The 16,989-nt window shown below is 67.7% G+C and overlaps 3 protein-coding genes across 4 annotated transcripts; all 3 read right to left on the bottom strand.

Moving 5' to 3' along the window:
* Positions 1–1,357: 1,357 nt before the first annotated feature.
* H696_02154 (hypothetical protein) lies at positions 1,358–4,349 on the bottom strand. Its single transcript, XM_009496051.1, has 3 exons — positions 3,327–4,349; positions 2,708–3,141; positions 1,358–2,596 (listed from the first exon to the last, which is right to left on the bottom strand). Exons 1-3 carry the CDS (start codon positions 4,338–4,340, stop codon positions 1,507–1,509), a joined length of 2,538 nt encoding a protein of 845 aa, XP_009494326.1. The 5' UTR covers positions 4,341–4,349; the 3' UTR covers positions 1,358–1,506.
* A 485-nt stretch (positions 4,350–4,834) lies between these two features.
* H696_02153 (hypothetical protein) lies at positions 4,835–10,273 on the bottom strand (the record flags this gene model as incomplete). Its single annotated transcript, XM_009496050.1, has 4 exons — positions 8,887–10,273; positions 8,615–8,699; positions 5,767–8,473; positions 4,835–5,520 (listed from the first exon to the last, which is right to left on the bottom strand). Exons 1-4 carry the CDS (start codon positions 10,248–10,250, stop codon positions 4,835–4,837), a joined length of 4,842 nt encoding a protein of 1,613 aa, XP_009494325.1. The 5' UTR covers positions 10,251–10,273.
* A 2,522-nt stretch (positions 10,274–12,795) lies between these two features.
* Positions 12,796–16,728, bottom strand: H696_02152. 2 transcript variants are annotated; one of them, XM_009496049.1, is made up of 7 exons: positions 16,196–16,728; positions 15,921–16,001; positions 15,722–15,814; positions 15,542–15,613; positions 15,271–15,411; positions 14,688–14,942; positions 12,796–14,536 (listed from the first exon to the last, which is right to left on the bottom strand). In XM_009496049.1, exons 1-7 carry the CDS (start codon positions 16,677–16,679, stop codon positions 12,804–12,806), a joined length of 2,859 nt encoding a protein of 952 aa, XP_009494324.1. In that variant the 5' UTR covers positions 16,680–16,728; the 3' UTR covers positions 12,796–12,803. The 2 variants fall into 2 exon arrangements, with proteins under 2 accessions (XP_009494324.1, XP_009494323.1); XM_009496048.1 differs by lacking the exons at positions 15,271–15,411; positions 15,542–15,613; positions 15,722–15,814; positions 15,921–16,001; positions 16,196–16,728 and having other exon boundaries at positions 14,688–15,089.
* Between the last annotated feature and the right edge of the window lie 261 nt (positions 16,729–16,989).

The raw sequence follows: 16,989 nt of genomic DNA, 5'->3' as shown, positions 1-16,989 counted from the left end.
GGAGGAGGCGGGGGAGGGGGGGGGGGAATGTGCGGCGAAGCCGGCGTTCGGCCGCGAAGGCAAAGGCGCATCATGGTGGGGAGGGGGCCCCGTCTGCCCTGCGACTGCGCGGCTCCAGAGCAAGAGGACACACACACAGGGGAGGGACACAGCATCACATCCGGAGATGGGGGTGCGCATGTCCGTGCACACACACACACACGCGCGCGCGCGCGCGCGCAAAGCACACGGACATGGGAGGGGGAGCCCACGCGTGCGATGCAGCCGTGCCCCGGGTGAGGACCTCCGCTCCGGCTGGGCGAAAGGGCAGACCGTGACCCCCGGCCATGTGTGCGCCCGCACATCGGACAGCGCGAGGGGAAGGGGAAGGGAAGAGGAGCCCCGGCTAAGGAACAACCGTGTGACAGGCCGCATGCGGGGGCAGCATCCGGGTGCACGAGGGGGGAAAAGCACGACCGGAGGAGCACATGCCGCTGCTGCCACTGTCGTCGTCCTCGTGGTAGGATAGACCCGCTCCAGGCGGCGGCGGCGGCGGGCGAAGGAGGGGCGAGGCGAAAGGCGAGGGGCGAAGGGAGAGAGGGGGAGAGGGAGAGGGGGGAGGGGGAGGGGAGGCATACGACAGAGGAGAGCCGGGACAAACCAACGGGAGAGAGTCTGAGGCCTTCTGGTTGCCTGGGCATGGGCCGGCCGGCTGAGGGGGTGCCCTCCCAAGAATGAGTCCTCCGGTCTCGTGTGCGAACGAGGGCACCGGGGGAGAGGACGGGGCCCGGCCAGCTCGCGTCTGTTCCCGAAGCATCATCCCCTCCGCCCCCCCCCCTTCCCCCCGCCCCCCTCCCCGGCTGGGAGTGGGGAGGCCTTCGGAGCGCACGAGCCCCGGTTCGTCCTGGCCCCCCATCCTTGGGCCGGCTTGGAGAGGGGGCGGCTGGCCAGGGACGCGGCCCAAGCAGACCCATCTCGCGACATGGCCGTCCCCCCCCCCCCCCCCCTGTCTCCAGCTGGATGGATGTGCCCCGGGCACACATGTCCCTTGAGGGATTTCGCGGGCTCGGCTCGGTCGTCCTGCGCGAATGCCACGCGAAAGGGGCCTCCCCCGTGCGCGTCTGACGCAGAGGGCATTCACGCACACACACACAGGCCGGCGGTCCCGGCTAGGGGGCGGCGTGCCCGAACACCTGCCCGCGCCCGACCCCCCCCCCCCCAGAAAAGCGTCCGGTCCGAGGTTCTCTAACCCTCGGGCTGCAGTACCCCCGGCGCCTGGCCAGTCAACTACCAACACATCGGCCACCCAAGCCGCAACCCCGAATCGGCCAACGGACGCGCCGGATCTAGGAAATACCCCGGACGCGGGAGCCAAAGAGGGCTTGTCTACAATCGTCTATCAGAATGGCATTATCGGGCGCTCCGAAGAACCACACGAGAGAGGGCGCCGAAAAAAGGCGGGAGCACGATGGCCGCCACCGCCGCTGCCGCCGGCTGGTCCCGGCGCCCGGCGCCCGGCACCCGGCCTCAGGCTCGGCCCTCAGGCCAGATCCCCTGGTGGATGCACCGCGAGACCTCGGCCGAGTCAGCTCGGCCGGCCAGCTGCTTCATCACCTGGCCCACAAGCCAGGCCTCCAGACGACAGCGGTATGGCTTACGGGGGGGGGAAGTGCCGCCGCCGGGGCCGGCCTTCGCCGCCGCCGCCGCCTCCCGAGCTTGCTCCAGAGCCAGGTACTCGGCATAGCGCCGGCGCGAATCGGCCACCGTGTCCGGGTGCGCGGCCAGCACAGCCGCCACGGCCTGTTGGAGGGCCCCTTCATCGCGAACCACCAGCAGCCCCAGCTGCCCGGCCAGCTGGTCCAGATCCAACAGCGGGACCCCGCGCAGGAGGATGGCCTCGCTGTGGCCGCCGGGGGCCGATGCCGCCGCCGCCGCCGCGACCACCGGCGCCGCGGCCCCCTCCAGCGCATCGGACGGCATGGGGAGCGTCGCGCCGGACCGGGCCCGGAGCTGGGCCACCCGGGCCACCAGCGCCGCCTGGCCCCGGGTCACGACCGCCGGGTGGTATCCCGAACGGGAGGCCGCCTCCTCGGGGCCGTCCTCGGCCGGCTTCCCCGCCCCGGGGCTGCCCCCCGGCGCATCGCCAGGCTCCGGGGCCGCGCGCGGCAGAGGGCGCGCCCCATCGCCAGCGGCCATGGCTGCCAGCAGGCGATCGGCCTCCAGCAGCCCGACAAGTGCCGGCGGGGCGGCGCCCGCCCCGGCCCCGGCCCCGGCCGCCACGCGCCACTGCAACGCGTGCCGCAGCATGATGCTCACCAGGCGCTTGAGCGAAGGGCTGTTGATGCGTCCGGCCAGACGCAGGTCCGCCAGGGCACGCAGGTGCAATGCCAGCGGCTCCAGGGCCAGGCTGCCCAGCGGGCCATGGAGGGGCCCGGCCGGCAGATCGCCATCCTCCCCGGTGGGGCCGGCACCGTCGCCGCCGGCCCCGGTGATGATGGAGTACGAGGCGTCGCCATCCTCCCCGTAGGTGGAGGGGGCCGCGGCCGGGGTGTCACCCCGGGTGCCGAGCCCCGACGTCGAGGTGGCACTCAGCTGGCCCAGGATCTCGGATGTAATGCTACCCGGCGTGCCCGGCATGCATGGTTAGGGCCTTTGGGCACACGGGCAAGGGGGGGGGGGGCGAGGGGGCGGGGGGCGGGCGCAAGGAACCACGAGAGGCGGCACGCACATGTTGTAGATCAGCCGCGGCAGGTCCGGGGCCACAGGGCCCCCGCCAGCCAAGCACCGCTCAAAGAGCTCCACCGCCGGGTGGCCGAAGGTCATCAGATGCCGTGCCTCGGCCGGGGAGATGCCAGCCCCGGGGCCGGACAGCCGGATGACCGTGGCATGCGGCAGCTCGCCGATGTGGCGCAGCTCCTGGTGCACCACGGCCGCCGGGATCAGCAGCGGGGCCACATTCACCTCGGGGATGAAGCGGTAATCCTTGGCCGAGTCCTTCGATCGCAGGGGAACGGTGACGTGGCTGCTCTTGGCAAGGGCCGCGGGCAGGCCAGTCAGATAGTCCGAAGGCACGGTGGCCGCCGCGCGCCAGGACCGCGTCTCCTGGGCCACCGTCCCCCCGGACTCCAGGAGGGCCACCTGTCGGGCAACCTCAAAGTTGATCTTCGAGGGGAGGGGAGGGCGGAGAGTCAGACAGGAAGGCCGCGGGGCAGGCAGCCAGGCATGCGGGCAGCCAGGCGGGTGGCCAGGCAGATCGACAAGCACACACACACACGCAGGCAAGCACACAAGGACACACAAAGGCACCGATCGAGGTGGATAAGCAAGTGCACATGCACGCCACGTACCGAGCCGGCGATCGATCGCAGGGAATTGAGATTCTTGATCTCCACGCGCGTCCCCAGCGGGTCGCCCTCCCGGTGCACGGAGATATTGACATCGCACCGGAGGGACCCATCCTCGAGGTTGGCACTGCCCACGCCACAAGTCCGGATGACGGACTGGATGTGCCGGACCACGGCCACGGCGTCCAGCGCATCGCGCACATTCGGCCGAGTAACGATCTCCACCAGGGCCACCCCGGCGCGGTTCCAGTCCATCATGACCGACCGGCTGCCGGCAGGGGCAGACGCCGGCATTGCCGCCGGGCTGGCCGAGGCCCCGCCGGCCGGCCGCAGCAGGTCCGCCGACAGGCCGAACAGCGACTTGGCCGTGTCCTGCTCCAGTTGGATGTGCTGAATGTCCACCTCGTGCCCGGGGGCGGAAGCGGTTGCCGGCAGGCCGGGCTCATCCACCGGCACCCGGCCACCGAGGATGATCGGCGCCCGGAGTTGCGTGATCTGGTACCCGAGGGCCGAATCCCGATAGGCGTAATGCTTCCGGTCGAAGGTGAGCAGGGTGTGCTCCGGCACCGGAGTCCCGCAAGGGGCCGCCTGCAGGGAGGCCCCCGGCGCGGGGAAGGGGTGGCCCCCCAGGGCGCAACCCAGCCGCAAGGCCAACCGCACGGCCAGCGGATTGGGAACCGGCAGGGCGCCAGGCATGCCCAGGTCGCAAGCGGCCACATGGGTGTTGGGCGCGGCCGAGGCGGTGGCCACGATGGTCGCCGTGCGTGGCCCATCGCCGTTGCCGGCTGCGGCCGCCACGGCCGCCGAGAAACCACGCAGCGAGTCGCCACGCGGCCGCACCGGCTCCCCGGAGCCGCCAACTTCCTGCCCTGTGGGCTGAGAGAATAGCTTGATGCCGCCGCCTAGCTGCGCATGCATCTCCAAACCGACGACCGTGCGCCAGGGGCGCGCGTCGGTTGATAGAGCCCGGCGCGCGCCCGCTGACCCGGCCGTCCGGGCTGCTTGGAGGGCGAGCATGTGGGGAAGAAAGAGAGAGAGAGAGAGAGAGACAGAAGAAGAGGACCGGGAACAGGAGTGTGTGTGTGTGTATGTGTGCAGACACGCAGACGAGGAGGGAGGCGAAGGCAGAGAAAGTGGGGGGGGGGGTATGCGGGCGACAACAGCAGGATGTAAGGAAACACATGTTGTGGGATCTTCCAAGCCGGGTGGCTGTTTAGGCGGCAGATGAGGGTGGACAGACACATGCACGCATACACGCACATGCACACGCACACAACCAGGGCCGATGCACCGGGATCTGCGGCATGATCGGCGATCTTGTTCTGATACAGTAGATCTCAGCGCGAGGTACAATCTGTTTAGAGGCAGCAAAGGATAAATCTATTGTTTGGGGTAGGGAGTTACACAAGGTGTCTAAGGGGGGGGGGGGGGGGGGGGGGTGCGATGCAATGTCCCCTTGCTGGCTATCTACGCCCAGCGGCGGGGACCAGCATTGAAGGTTGGGGTGGAGATCAGTCGTCGCTCTCGGTGCCGGAGTCCGAGCTGGAATATGAGTCGGAGTCGGAGTCGGTGTCAGACTCAGTGCCGGACTCGGAACTGGACTCGGAGCTGGACTCGGTGTTGGAGCTGGATTCAGGCTCGGGCTCGGGCTCAGACTCAGGCTCAGGCTCAGGCTCGGGCTCAGGCTCGGGCTCAGTATCAGGCTCGGGCTCGGGCTCAGGCTCGGGCTCGGGCTCGGGCTCGGGCTCGGGCTCGGGCTCGGGCTCGGGTTCAGGCTCAGGTTCAGGCTCAGGCTCAACCTCAACCTCAGCCTCAACCTCAGCCTCAGCCTCAGCCTCAGCCTCAGCCTCAGCCTCAGCCTCAGCCTCAGCCTCAGCCTCAGCACCGGCGTCACCATCAGTCTCAGGCTCAGCATCAACCTCAGCCTGCTTCTCCTCCTCGCTGGACTCAACCAACTCGGCAGTCAAGCTGGCATCAATGCCCGGAGTCGACAACGCGGCCGCGGTGGCCGACGCAGTCACAGCTGCGAGCGCCGCGGTCTCGGCAGAAATCACGGTGCCGGCATCCTTCTTCTGCGACTCATCCAGCGAGACATCCATCTCCGAAAGGTCCATCTCACCGCGCATGACACGCTTCAGCTGGCTGGCCATGGCCGGGCCGGTCTCCTCAACGAGACGACTGAGAGCACCATCATTATCTGTGCACATACAAAGACACACACACACACATGCAAGCAGGCAGGCAGGCACATCGCCCAGGGCGGCAGGAGGAAGGAGCAAGAGGGGGGAGAGAGAGAGAGAGAGACGGGCAAAAGAGGAGAACACGCGCAGGAAGTGGCGTTAGATCATAGGCGCGCCGGCGGGAGGGAGGACACACACACATAAACAAAGGAAAAGGGGGGCACACAGGCGGGGGGGGGGGGGCGGGGCAGGAAATCACGCACCCTCGAGCAGCTTGCGCGGCGGGCCGAACTCCAGGATCTGGCCGCGGTCCAGGACCAGGATGTAGTCGTAGTCGGCCACCGTGGACAGACGATGAGCCACGGCGATGACGGTGCTCGAGCCGAAGGACTGACGCATGGCCTTCTGGATGAGGGAGTCGGTATTGGCGTCGACATTGGCCGTGCACTCGTCCAGGACAATGACCCGAGCCCGGCGCAAAACCGCCCGAGCCAGGCACAGGAGCTGGCGCTCGCCGGTCGAGAAGTTGGACCCATTCTCCGCCACCGGGGCATGCAGGCCGCCCGGCATCTCCGAGACACTGGTGAAAAGCTCGCTCGACCGGAGGGCCTCCCAAATGGCGGCATCAGTATGCTCATCGAAGGGGTCCAAATTGAAGCGAATGGTCCCCCGGAAGAGGAACGGCTCCTGGGGAATGATGGCCAATCGCAGGCGCAGATCATGCAGACCCAGCTCCGTGGTGCTGACCCCATCGATGAACACCGTGCCGGCGGTCGGCTCCACCATGCGGAAGAGCGCCAACGCCATGGAGGACTTGCCGGCGCCAGTGCGACCGACAATGCCGACCTTGGCCCCACCGGGGATGGTCAGATGCAGGTCCCGGAGAACCGGATCCGCGGCCGGGTTATACCGGAGACTCATGCCACGCAGGGTGATCTCCCCGCGAGTGGGCCAATCGGCCGGCGGCCGGGTGGCATCCACCCGCAGAGGGGCCTCACTCGGCAGGGCCGTATACTGGACCAGGCGCTCGACCGACACCATGAGGTTCTCCACCTCGGCCGACTGACGGGCACACCACTGGAAGAGGCCCATCATCTGCATGACATACGACAGGCCCAAGCCCACCAGACTCGGGGCCAGGGTACCACTGGAGGCAATGGCCGCCGAGGCGAAGGCCGCCACGCACAGGAACCCCGCACACAGCAGATCCAGCCGAACGGCGAACCAGCGCGAGGTCGACAGGAAGGCATAAACCGTACGGATGTTGGCATCCTGCCGCCGGTGGAAGACCTCGGTGAAGGAGTTCTCCCGGCCGAAGGACCGAATGGTGGCCAGGCCGTCCAGGGTCATGGACAGATGCGAGGACAGCGGCGACCGGGACAGGGCATCCAGACGCTTGATTTCACGCGAAGACCCGACAAAGAGCGTGCGCAACAGCCAGAAGAGCACCGTGATCGGGATCAACGCCAGCAGCACCCACGGGATGACAATGCCAATCATGACCACACAGCCGATGACCATGCAAAAGCACTGCAGGAAGTCGAAGGACACCACCGGGAACATCTCATCCGACAGGGTCTGGTCCTTGGAGAAGCGATTCAACACCCGGCCATGGGGGTTGGCCGTGAAGAAGCTCAATGGCGCACCGAGCACCGAGGTCAGCATATCCTCGAAGATGCGCCGGCCGGCTCGAATGGACAGCCCATAGTATGCCCAGGCCCGGGTGAAGGAAATGAGCGACGCCACGCCGGCAATCCCGCCGAAGATGGCCGGGAAGTGCTCCAGCAGGGAGGACGCCCCGCCGGTCAGGGGATTGGTCCAGTAGGAGAGGAACCAATCGGCGGCCAGCATGCCGGCCTGGCCGAGAACCAGCAGCAACAGCAGCGGCACCAGCACCCAAATGCCCAGCCAACCGCCGGCATACCGGTAGTAGGCGGCATACGAGTGGAAAGTGACACCACCCTCGACGCGGTCCTCGGAGGCGATGGCACTCTGATCGGCCGGGCCGGGCTCCTCCTCGGAGATGGCCGTGGCCCATTCGGTGTCGTCCGGGCGGGAGGCGGCTCCGGCCGTCGGGCCGGCCCCGGCCGCCGGGCCGCCATGCACCTGGCTCATGTACCCGGCGAAGAACCGCGCGAAGGGGGTATTCAGGGCGGTCACCTCTTCGAAGGTGCCATGGCCAGCCACACGGCCGGACTCCAGCAGGAGGATGGAGTCCGCCCGGGCGGCGAATTGCAACTGATGCGTCACCAGGACCACGGCCTTGTCCTTGAGGTAGCCCTGGATGGCACGCTCGAACATGCGCCGGCCAACGCGCGCATCCACCGCCGACAGCGGGTCATCCAGGACATAGATGTCCGCGTCGAAGTAGAGAGCACGGGCCAGGCTGATGCGAGCGCGCTGGCCGCCACTCAGGGTCGAGCCGCGCTCGCTGACCACGGTATTGGCGCCGCTCGGCCAGCGGGCCAGGTCCGGCCCGAGGCACGCGGCATCCACCACCCGGGCGAACTTCTCCGCGCAGTAGGGCTGCCCGAAGGTGATGTTCCCGCGGATGGTGTCCGACAAAATCCAGGGGGTTTGCGCCGAGTAGGCCATGCGCTGGAGGCTGGAGACCGACCCGTTCAGCCGGGCAATCTCTCCCAGAAGGGCCATGCACAGGGAGGACTTGCCACTGCCCACCGGGCCGATGACACTCATCAAGTGCCGCCGGGGCAGGGTGAAGGAGATATCCGACAGGCAGAGCGCCAGTCGGCCGCTGGAGTCCTCGCCCGAGGGGACAATGATGTTCATGGGGATGGACACCGGGCTGTCACCGGCGTCGCCATTGGCTTCGTTGGCGGTGGCGGCGGCCTCCCTGGCGGCGGCCTCCTCGCTGCCCTTCTTCGAGGCAGCCAGCAGCTCGGCCGGTGGCAGGGGCCATGCGAAGGAGGCATTCTCGAACACGGCCGCGGGGCCATCCTCCGAGGCGCCCTGGGAGTGGACGGTACACGCAAGTGCATCGGGGAGGGGGCAGAGAGAGAGAGAGAGAGAGAGAGAGAGGCGCGAGTGTCAGGGGCATGGATCGAGCAGAGGCATGGATCAAGGAGGGGGGGGGGGGGTCCGGGGACGCACCATCTCGCCGGCGGCCATGTCGGCCGGCTTCACGCTGGGCATCTCCTCCAACTCGAGGAAGGTCTGGATACGGCGGACCGAGACGCTGAAAGGGCGCGCGCGTGGAGGGAGAGAGAGAGAGGGAGGGAGGGAGGGAGAGGGAGAGAGAGGAATGATGTCAGTCCCGGAGGAAACTCCCCCGGTGGAGGACGGCACCAGGGGGAAGCGCCCCATCAGGGGAAGGGGAAAGGGAAGGCACAGCAGGGGCGAGGAAGCGGCTGCCTGGTACGCACAGCGAGTCGGCCACACCCTCGACGGCCTTCGGGAAGAAGTTGGTCATGGACAAGCGCACGACATTGTACAGGGCAATGGTGGGGAAGACCACATCGGCCCCGAGCGCCGGGGACCCGGTGATGTACACGTAGGGGATGAAAGTGCAAACACTGATGAGGACCGGGGCCACGAAGAAGATGGCCTCATTGGAGGCCCGAATGGCCGAGGACTTCCACAGCCAGGAAAGCTCCAGGCGCCGGAGGATCTTGATGCGATCGGCGAAGGGGCCCTCCCAGCCCAGGAGCTTGAGGATGGACACGCCCTCGAGCGAGTCGCCGACAGCGCGGACACGGTTGTCACGAGCGGCCACCAGGCCACGGCGGATGCCGGTGAAGAGCCGCGCGAACCAGGCCTGCAGCGGGAGCAGACTCAGCAGGATGGCATAGCCGATGAGCACCGACGGGCCGATTTCCAGCCAGAGGACAATCAGCACGGCCAGCGCCTCGACCGGGGCGCCCCAGCCGAACAGGAAGAAGGGCCCGGCATCCTCGAGGCGCTGGGCGTCATTGGAGATCAGGTTGACCACCTGCCCGGAGGAGGAGGCCGACGGGGCCAAACGCAGGGACTTCCGATAAACCAGGGTGATGAGGGCCGACTTGGCCTGCACGCCAACGCGCTGCACCGTGAAGAAGTAGTGGTGGTGGATGATGGCGAAAACCAGGGCACTGAGCACCACACCCAGGGCGAAGAGGTAGATGTCGGTGGTGGTGTAGGCCGGGCTGCCGATGGACAGGATCAGGTACCGGAGGAAGATGGCCTGCGCGATCTTGAAGGTGATTTCGATGGCCAGGAAGAGCGACCCGAGCAGCATGCGCGGCAGGAAGTGCCGGACCAGCGGCCGGATCAGCAGCGGCCGATCCGGGTGCCGGCGCTGCTCCTCGGCCCACAGGGTTTCCAGCGAGTCGGCCAGGTGCTCGGCCTGCGCGGCGGCCGGCAGCTCGAAGAGGTCGCCGAAGTCCAGAGGCCGCTTGCGGCCGATCATGATCACCGGCTGCACGTAGAGGAAGATCATCTTGGACAGCCAGTTCCGCGTGTTGAAGGGGGTCTCGCCGCGGGCATTGACATAGCCCCGGGGGATGTCATCGCCGTAGTTGGCGGCGTTCGGCGCGTCGCCGGCCTCCGGGTCGGCCTGGGGCTTGGACTCGGTGCCGGGGGCCTCGGCCCCGCCGGCCATCGGCGGGGTGGTGTCCGGCGAGGAGGCCGCGTCCGAGGTGTCCGGCGAGCCGGGGCTGCTGGGGCTGGTGTCACCCTTGGTGGGGGCCGGCGCGGGGGGCGAGGGGTGGCCCTCCGCCGGGGCGGGAGGGGGGCCGGGCTCGGTGGTCATTTGCGCGCGCGTGGGGGGGGGGGGGGCGGGCAGGTAGGTGTATGTGTGCGTGTGGCGACGACGATGGCGGCGGGGAGGGGCCGCGAGGGGTCCACTTGCTCTCGGCCAGGAGGGAGGGCAGGGGGGGGGGGAGAAGTGACAACTGTCTGGGAACGAGAACGGACGCGGGGGGGGAAACGCAGAAGAGCCCCGGGCAGGCGGGCGGGCGGACAGGGGGAAGGGGGGAGATTGGGGGAAATGCAGTTGAAGGGGCTCTCTCCGGAGGCTGATGCTGACACTTGCGGTCGCTTCCGCGACACTGGTATGGGCATATACCTCTGGGCGGGGGGGGGCGAGGGCCCGGCCGGCGGAGATGGGGAGCGCCCATGCCGGCCGGCCGGCACCACCCGACTCTCTCCGGCTCCTGGGCCCTCGTCCGCCCAGGCTCCCCCCCCCCACCCGCCACCCCCGCCCCCTCGGGTGCGCTCCGTCACCCCGGGCTGGAGCACGGTGCGAAAATAAGCGCACACTGGCGCGGCTGCCCGCGCACGCGCCGGTGTGTGTCCTGTTGCACGCCGCTCCGCGCCCCCCCCCCCCCCCCCGCGCGGAAGGGGGCTAGCTTTGGTAATCCACCCGGCGGGGCGGATCAGGGCAACACCGCTCCGGCAAAATCATATGGGAGCACCCCCTACGGGCGGCCGAAAGCGCCGCCGGGGGAGTCCCCGCGCACAGGCGACGCGCGTCCGTGTTGGCGCGCGAGTGCGTTCGGCGGCGCCTTAACCGCCTGTGGGGGGGGGGGAGAGGGCGCCGGGGAGCGCCGCCCCCGGGCGTGGAGCAAGCGCCGCGTGCTCCCGAAGCTGCAGGGGGGGGGGGGCAATGTTGGAGTGCGGGGGCGGGACATTTTTGCCCACCGTTCCCCCCCCCCCCCCCCGCGGCCCGGTGAGGCCGGAGGGGAAGTGCCTTCAGACTATTTTATTGACGCCTTTTGCTCGCCACATCCGAGACTCGCCCCGCCCCCTCTGGAAGCCCGGCCACGGACATTGGTGACAATAGAGCAACCGTCAAACGGCCGCAGGCAATGTGCTCGCCTACATCGCGGCCCTGGACAGAGGGAGACACATGTCCCGGGCGCCGGGCACCCGCCGGGTTTTCTTTTTGGGCAGGGACGGCGGTCCACGCAGCCTGCTGCGCACAGGGGCCGCATGGCCCTTTCTTTTTTCCCAGGCCCCCGCAACCCGGGGGGGGGTGGGGGGGCGGGCTTCGGCGCGTCACACCGGGCCGCGCGCCACAGGCGGGCGCCGCCATGCGTGCGCGTGCCCCCGCCCGGCGCCGTCCGGCCGTATCCCCCCCCCCCTGCCGAGGCCTGGCGACAGGCTGGCGAGATGTGCGCCGCTGTCTGCCGTAAGCTGGTCGGTCGGCCACAATATGCCTTTGGCCCCCCCCCCTGATCGGCCGGGAGTTGGGCTAGGAAATGGAGGAGCGCATCTGGGCCGTTAGCGCGGGGCGGGGGGAGGAACGCGCACGCGGGCGCCTGCATTTGCTTGGGCCTGCATGTTCCCCGGTCCCCCCCCCCCCTGCCCCCCTGCCCCCCGTTCACTGCACCCGGGAGACGCGTTTGAGGCTTGCCCCCAGGAACAGTGCAGATGGGGGCCCCAGCCCGGTTGACGCAATATCAACACGTATTTAGGTCCGGCCGCCATTCCGGCCGCTGCGACCCGCGCCACCAGGGGACCCAGGCGGACCGGTTTCCGCTTGCACAGACACCTGGGGCCTGCGCCGGGCCGCCGCGCGACCTCCCCCCCCCCCCCGGACTTTCGGACGTGGCGTCGCGTCGCCAGGTTGGCGCCCGGTGCACGTAAGCACACGCGTATGCCCGTCCTCCGCCGCCCCCTCCCCCCCTTTCCCTGCTCCGTCCTTTCTGCGGGCCCTGTCTCGTCTGTGCCCCGCCCATTCTCCCCGAGCCCCAGTCAAACGCACGTCCCCAGCTGGGGGCATTTGGGCCAACGTGGTGCTGGGGCTGGCCGGCTGCCAGCGGAGACGCCCCGCCGGGGCATCGAGGGGACGAGATGCCGGGAAGGCGAAAATGTGAGGACTCGCCCAGGACCCAACGGACGGGAGGGCGTCCCGCGGTCAGTGGCCCGCCCTCCCCCGGCTCGGCAGATCCCCTCCCCCCCCCGCCCTGCCAGCGCCCTGCCGTGCGGACCCCACGTATTCCGTGCGTGTGCGTGTGCGTGTGTGTATATGGATGGGAGGGTGAGCTGACCACAGCTCCGGGGGGTATTGTGAAAGGTATTTTCTCTGCCCAAGGGCCCCCCCCCCCCCCGCCGCCGAGGTAGGCCGGGGCAAAGGGCGCGGGGGTGTGGGAGAGAATGCGCACGCGCGCGTGCGCGCGCTCTATGGGTGCGCGCGTGTGCCCCCCTCACCCCCCTCCGGCCAGAGAGGGGCACAGGGCCGCGATGTACATCAAGGAGGGGAGGGGGCGGGGCGGGGCGGGGCGGCCAACGCCAACGGGGAGGAGCAAAATGCCGGCACATCACCCCGCCGCCGCCGCCGCCGCCGCCGCCAACCGGATTTTTAGCTCGAGGTGGTGGGCGGGGCCGGTAGTGGAGAATAGATCAGCGTGGCCAGCGGCTTGTTCAGGTCCAAGGACGAAACCCACGAGGGCACCGAGTATATCGGGCTGGTGGCATTCGCATTGAGCAGCGACAGCACAGCCGACGAGATGCCCGTATGGCTGAGGTTCTCGGGGTCCCCCTCGACACTGATGGCTCCTTCATGGCTGACAGAGAGCCCGAGCAGGGTGGACAGGGCCTGCGGGTAGGGGCCACACCTGGAGCTCGTCGAGGGCAGGCCCCTTAGGAACAACTTCTCACCGGAGATGTGATGGATGGCATTGGCGAGAGCCAGCAGCTGCATGCCATTCTTCGGGGTAATGTGCTCGTTGAGCACCCCCTGCACCATCAGCGGCTCGGTCAGCTCCGCCGGGAGCAGGTGCAACCACGCATGCACCTGGTGCTGGGTCCAGTGGATGAAGGAGGTGGAGTCCGGCGGCGTGGTGCCCGGGGCAGCCAGCAGGCGCAGGCGGATGACCAGCTCCAGGACATGATCCATGCGGGCTGGCTGGCCATTTCCATCGACCAAGATCTCCAGCGCCGAGATGCGGTGCAGCAAATTCGACAGGCTGTAGTCGGTCCTCAGGCGCAGCACAGACGTGGCAACATCCGGCGACGGAGCCTCAGCAGGAAGACCAGCATCGCCACCATCATTGGCCACGGCATCACCGGCAGCCCGGTCGCCGGCGCTGCAGGAGACCGCCCCGGAACTCCGAGCCAGCGGGGCCAAATCCGGCAGCATGAAGCGCACCAGCAAATTGAATTGGTCCACGGTCAGGCGCTTGATGCCCCGCTGGGTGACAAAGGCCGCCGCCTGGTTGGCCAGCAGGGCGTCCTGCACCAGGGCCACATGCTCCGCGGAGAGGGGCCCAGCATGTAGGCCATTGATGGACGGGCCATGGGAAAGATCCTTCTCCGGGTGCGAGGAGTTCTGATGGTCGCGACTCGCCGAATACCAGGCCAGGTACAGGTTCGCGCTCTGGACCTCCTGGTAGTGGTCCCATTGCGTCTGAATGGTCGCCGGAGGAGGCGGCTTCTCGCCGGGCTGAAGCTCCAAGAACTTCCGATCCACAATGGCCTTGGAGACCAGGGGAGCCAGGAGCCCGGCGAAGAAGCCGGCCGTTCGCCGGCCAGCCAGCAGGTGCTGGTTGACGGTTTGCTCCAGCGGCCCGGCAAAGTGAAAGCTCGCAGTTTGGTCGGCTGGTGCCGCGGTGGTGTCTTCGGTGACGGGGCCATGCTGTGCGAAGCAGCTTAGGGACCAGGGAAGCGGCGACGCCGCGCCGGGCAGGAAGTGAACCGCCTGCGCGGCGGACCCGACCACCGGATGGGCCGGCAGATGTTGGAGATACTCCGGGCGGTTGGCGTCCGGAATGCGCTGCCATGTCTTGATGAGGCTCGATTGCCACTCCACCAAATCAGACTGGTCACCCAGGACCAGGATGTTTCGCAGGGACGTATGGTGGAGAAACTTCGCGGTGAGAATGCTGTTGATGGCCCTGATAACCGCCGGTTTGCCGATGATGCTGGATTGCGGCACAACCAAGAAGTGGGGGGCTGAAAGGGAGTCCCGCATGTTGTGAAGAGCCCGGTGCAGGGAGTACGACTCGCGCTCGGGGAGCTCGACCAGGTGCAGCATCGGCAAGACGGAGTTCAGGATTTGTGAAAAAATCTCAGACCCATTGATGATGCGGGACTCTGCCGGGCGAGGCAAGTGGGAGAGGGGGGACATGATGGAGGAGAGGGTGTCAGAAGGAATGGCGGCCTGTGGGGATCTTTCTCGTGCTCCCGCCCTCCCGGCAGGAGTGCCGCGCAGGAGGCACAGGCAAGGAGCAAGGGCCACACGTACGGGAGAAAGACAGGTGCCGGAGGGACGTGTAAGACCGGACCTGATCCTCGAGCAGCTTCCCAGTCCCGGTCATTTGTTGCAGAGAGAAGTTCATTCCCCTGAGCACGACCGTCGAGAGGGCAGGCGGCGGGAGGTCCGTGAGGAAAGCCTTGCGCGAGGTCGGATGAAGCAGGGGGTCATACATGCACCACTCCAGCAGGGAGACCAGCGAAGACAGACCGGCTTTCCGGGACTTGGAGTTTTGTGGCAGCCCGGCTTCGGGGGCAGTCAGCATGTGAGGGAACGCTGGGCGAAAGTTTGTCCCCCTTCCCCCCGACGCTCTGCTCTGACACCTTGCCTCTGGCGCATGCGCTGTGTCTCTTTGTCGGGCACGCCAGAGACAGACACGCGCACACACAAAAGCGAGGTGGGGGGGGGGGAGGGAGGGAGAGGAGGGACAGCTCTATGCTTGCTCCGATAGACCTGCAGCTCGAATCGCACAGAGGAAGAAGCACATGGGCACAGAGAGAAGCACAGGAGATGCAGGGGAAGCGAGTGAAGGGGGAGGGGGGGGGGGAGAGAGAGAGAGACAGGGGCTACGCACTGACATCGATGACGAGGCTCTTCAGAGCGCCAAATTGCCTCAAATAAATGGGGAGCTGCGCGTTCCTAGCCATTGAGGGGTCGCCGTACTCGCGGTTGTGATCAAACATGACAAACAAAGCGTCGGAGGATCCTTGGCAATCTGGCAGCCGCAATGCACGCGGAGCCCGACGGAAGAGCGGAGGCAAGTGCGTCAGAGATGCGACAGGGGGGAAGGCTATGCATGGACATTCGAGAGGGAAGGAACCCCGATGTGTCGTCTATCATCGTACTGGAAAAGTGAAGATGGGCCAAGCGAGGGAGCGTGGACAGCCGCCGGAGGGTCTGTTTGGTGACGGAGATATCTTCAAGGGGACAGGCAGGTCAGGCGCCACGGAAAGACAGGCATCATGGGCATTGATGGTGGATGGCGGGCTTCGGCTGGCTGACTGGCCGAGAGAAGAGGGCCGTACTGTCGATGGTCACGCGCTCCAGAGACATAAAGTGCCGTGTCGCGATGGCGTGCCAGATGGAGCCGGACAAGAGGTCGCAACGAAGGGGACTTCCTACCTTGACGGGGGACACAGTTAGCAGGGGCACACATCCCAGGACAAGTGGTTCGACAGGGTGCCACGAGGGGAGGGGCGGGGGACCGGAGCCAAGCACACGCACCGGCCGATGAAAGGTGGAGCTCGCTGATCGGTGTCGGCGACTGGAGCAGCTTGGCTGATAGGTTGCTAAATTGCCATGAGGCTGCGGGGCAAGCCAGGATGGAGGGGAGGGAGGGGGGGGAGGGGGGGAGGAAAAGGGGCATCAGCAATCGTCCGCTCCCCAGGACACGGCAAATGGCCGGGACAAGGGAAGAGCAGCAAAAAGGCGGCGCCAGCAACGGGCCCGAAGACCGGCGCCGGCAGCCACCGCTCCCCAATGGGACAAGATGTGCGCACTTGGGACTGTTGAGTCGAAAGTAAATCGCAACACGGAGGTCGGCTGGACGAAAGGCTGCTCCACGGCGGAGCATATGTGTTCGAGATTCCGATCCGCGTCTTGGTAGATGGCCTCGAGGGAGTCGACCGAAAGATGGGTCAGCGAGCGAAACTCCCCGATGTGGATGCTGCTCCGGTGGTGTTCCAGATGCGGCAGGATTGGTGGCCGGGTGTCCTCGTGCAAGTCGTGGAAGTGCGTGTGTCCTTCAAAGCGAACATGGTCCAGGAAGAAATGGGGCTGCGGACAGCACAGGCTACTAAGGGCATAGTCCTGCGAGGATGAAGATGCATGCGCGGGGAGCCCTGCGGTCGATGGCTGGGGGGGATCCGTCACATGTGAGACACTGCTGTCGGTGGAGCTGAGCCGGGCGACCACGGTTGCGGTCGCTGATCGGCCGGACGTGCCCGCTAGTCGGGACAACCGCGGGCGAAGGAGTGCCAGCATCGAGCTAGGTGGGGGTGGGGCCAGAGACACGGGCGACGGTGGGGGGAGGAGGGAGAGGGGGAGGGGAGAGAGAGAGAGAGAGAGATAGGGAGGGAGGGGTGGGGGCAGGGAAATGCCAAGGCACGGGGCAGGTAGAGATGAGGCTGGCAAAGGGAGGGAGGGGCGGGGCTGGAATGCGCCTCCACCGTTCCGGCCGGGGCACCAGGTGGGAGCGGAAAAATCCCGGCCTCGTGTCAAGCGAAGGTCACCGTCTGAGGGTTCCTGCCCCCCCCCCCCCCCCCCCCCCCCCCCCCCCCCCCCCCCCCCCCCC

Source organism: Fonticula alba (assembly GCF_000388065.1).
Source record: "Fonticula alba strain ATCC 38817 unplaced genomic scaffold supercont2.3, whole genome shotgun sequence".
Classification (NCBI taxonomy): domain Eukaryota; order Rotosphaerida; family Fonticulaceae; genus Fonticula; species Fonticula alba.
This window is presented reverse-complemented; position numbering and strand designations above follow the sequence as displayed.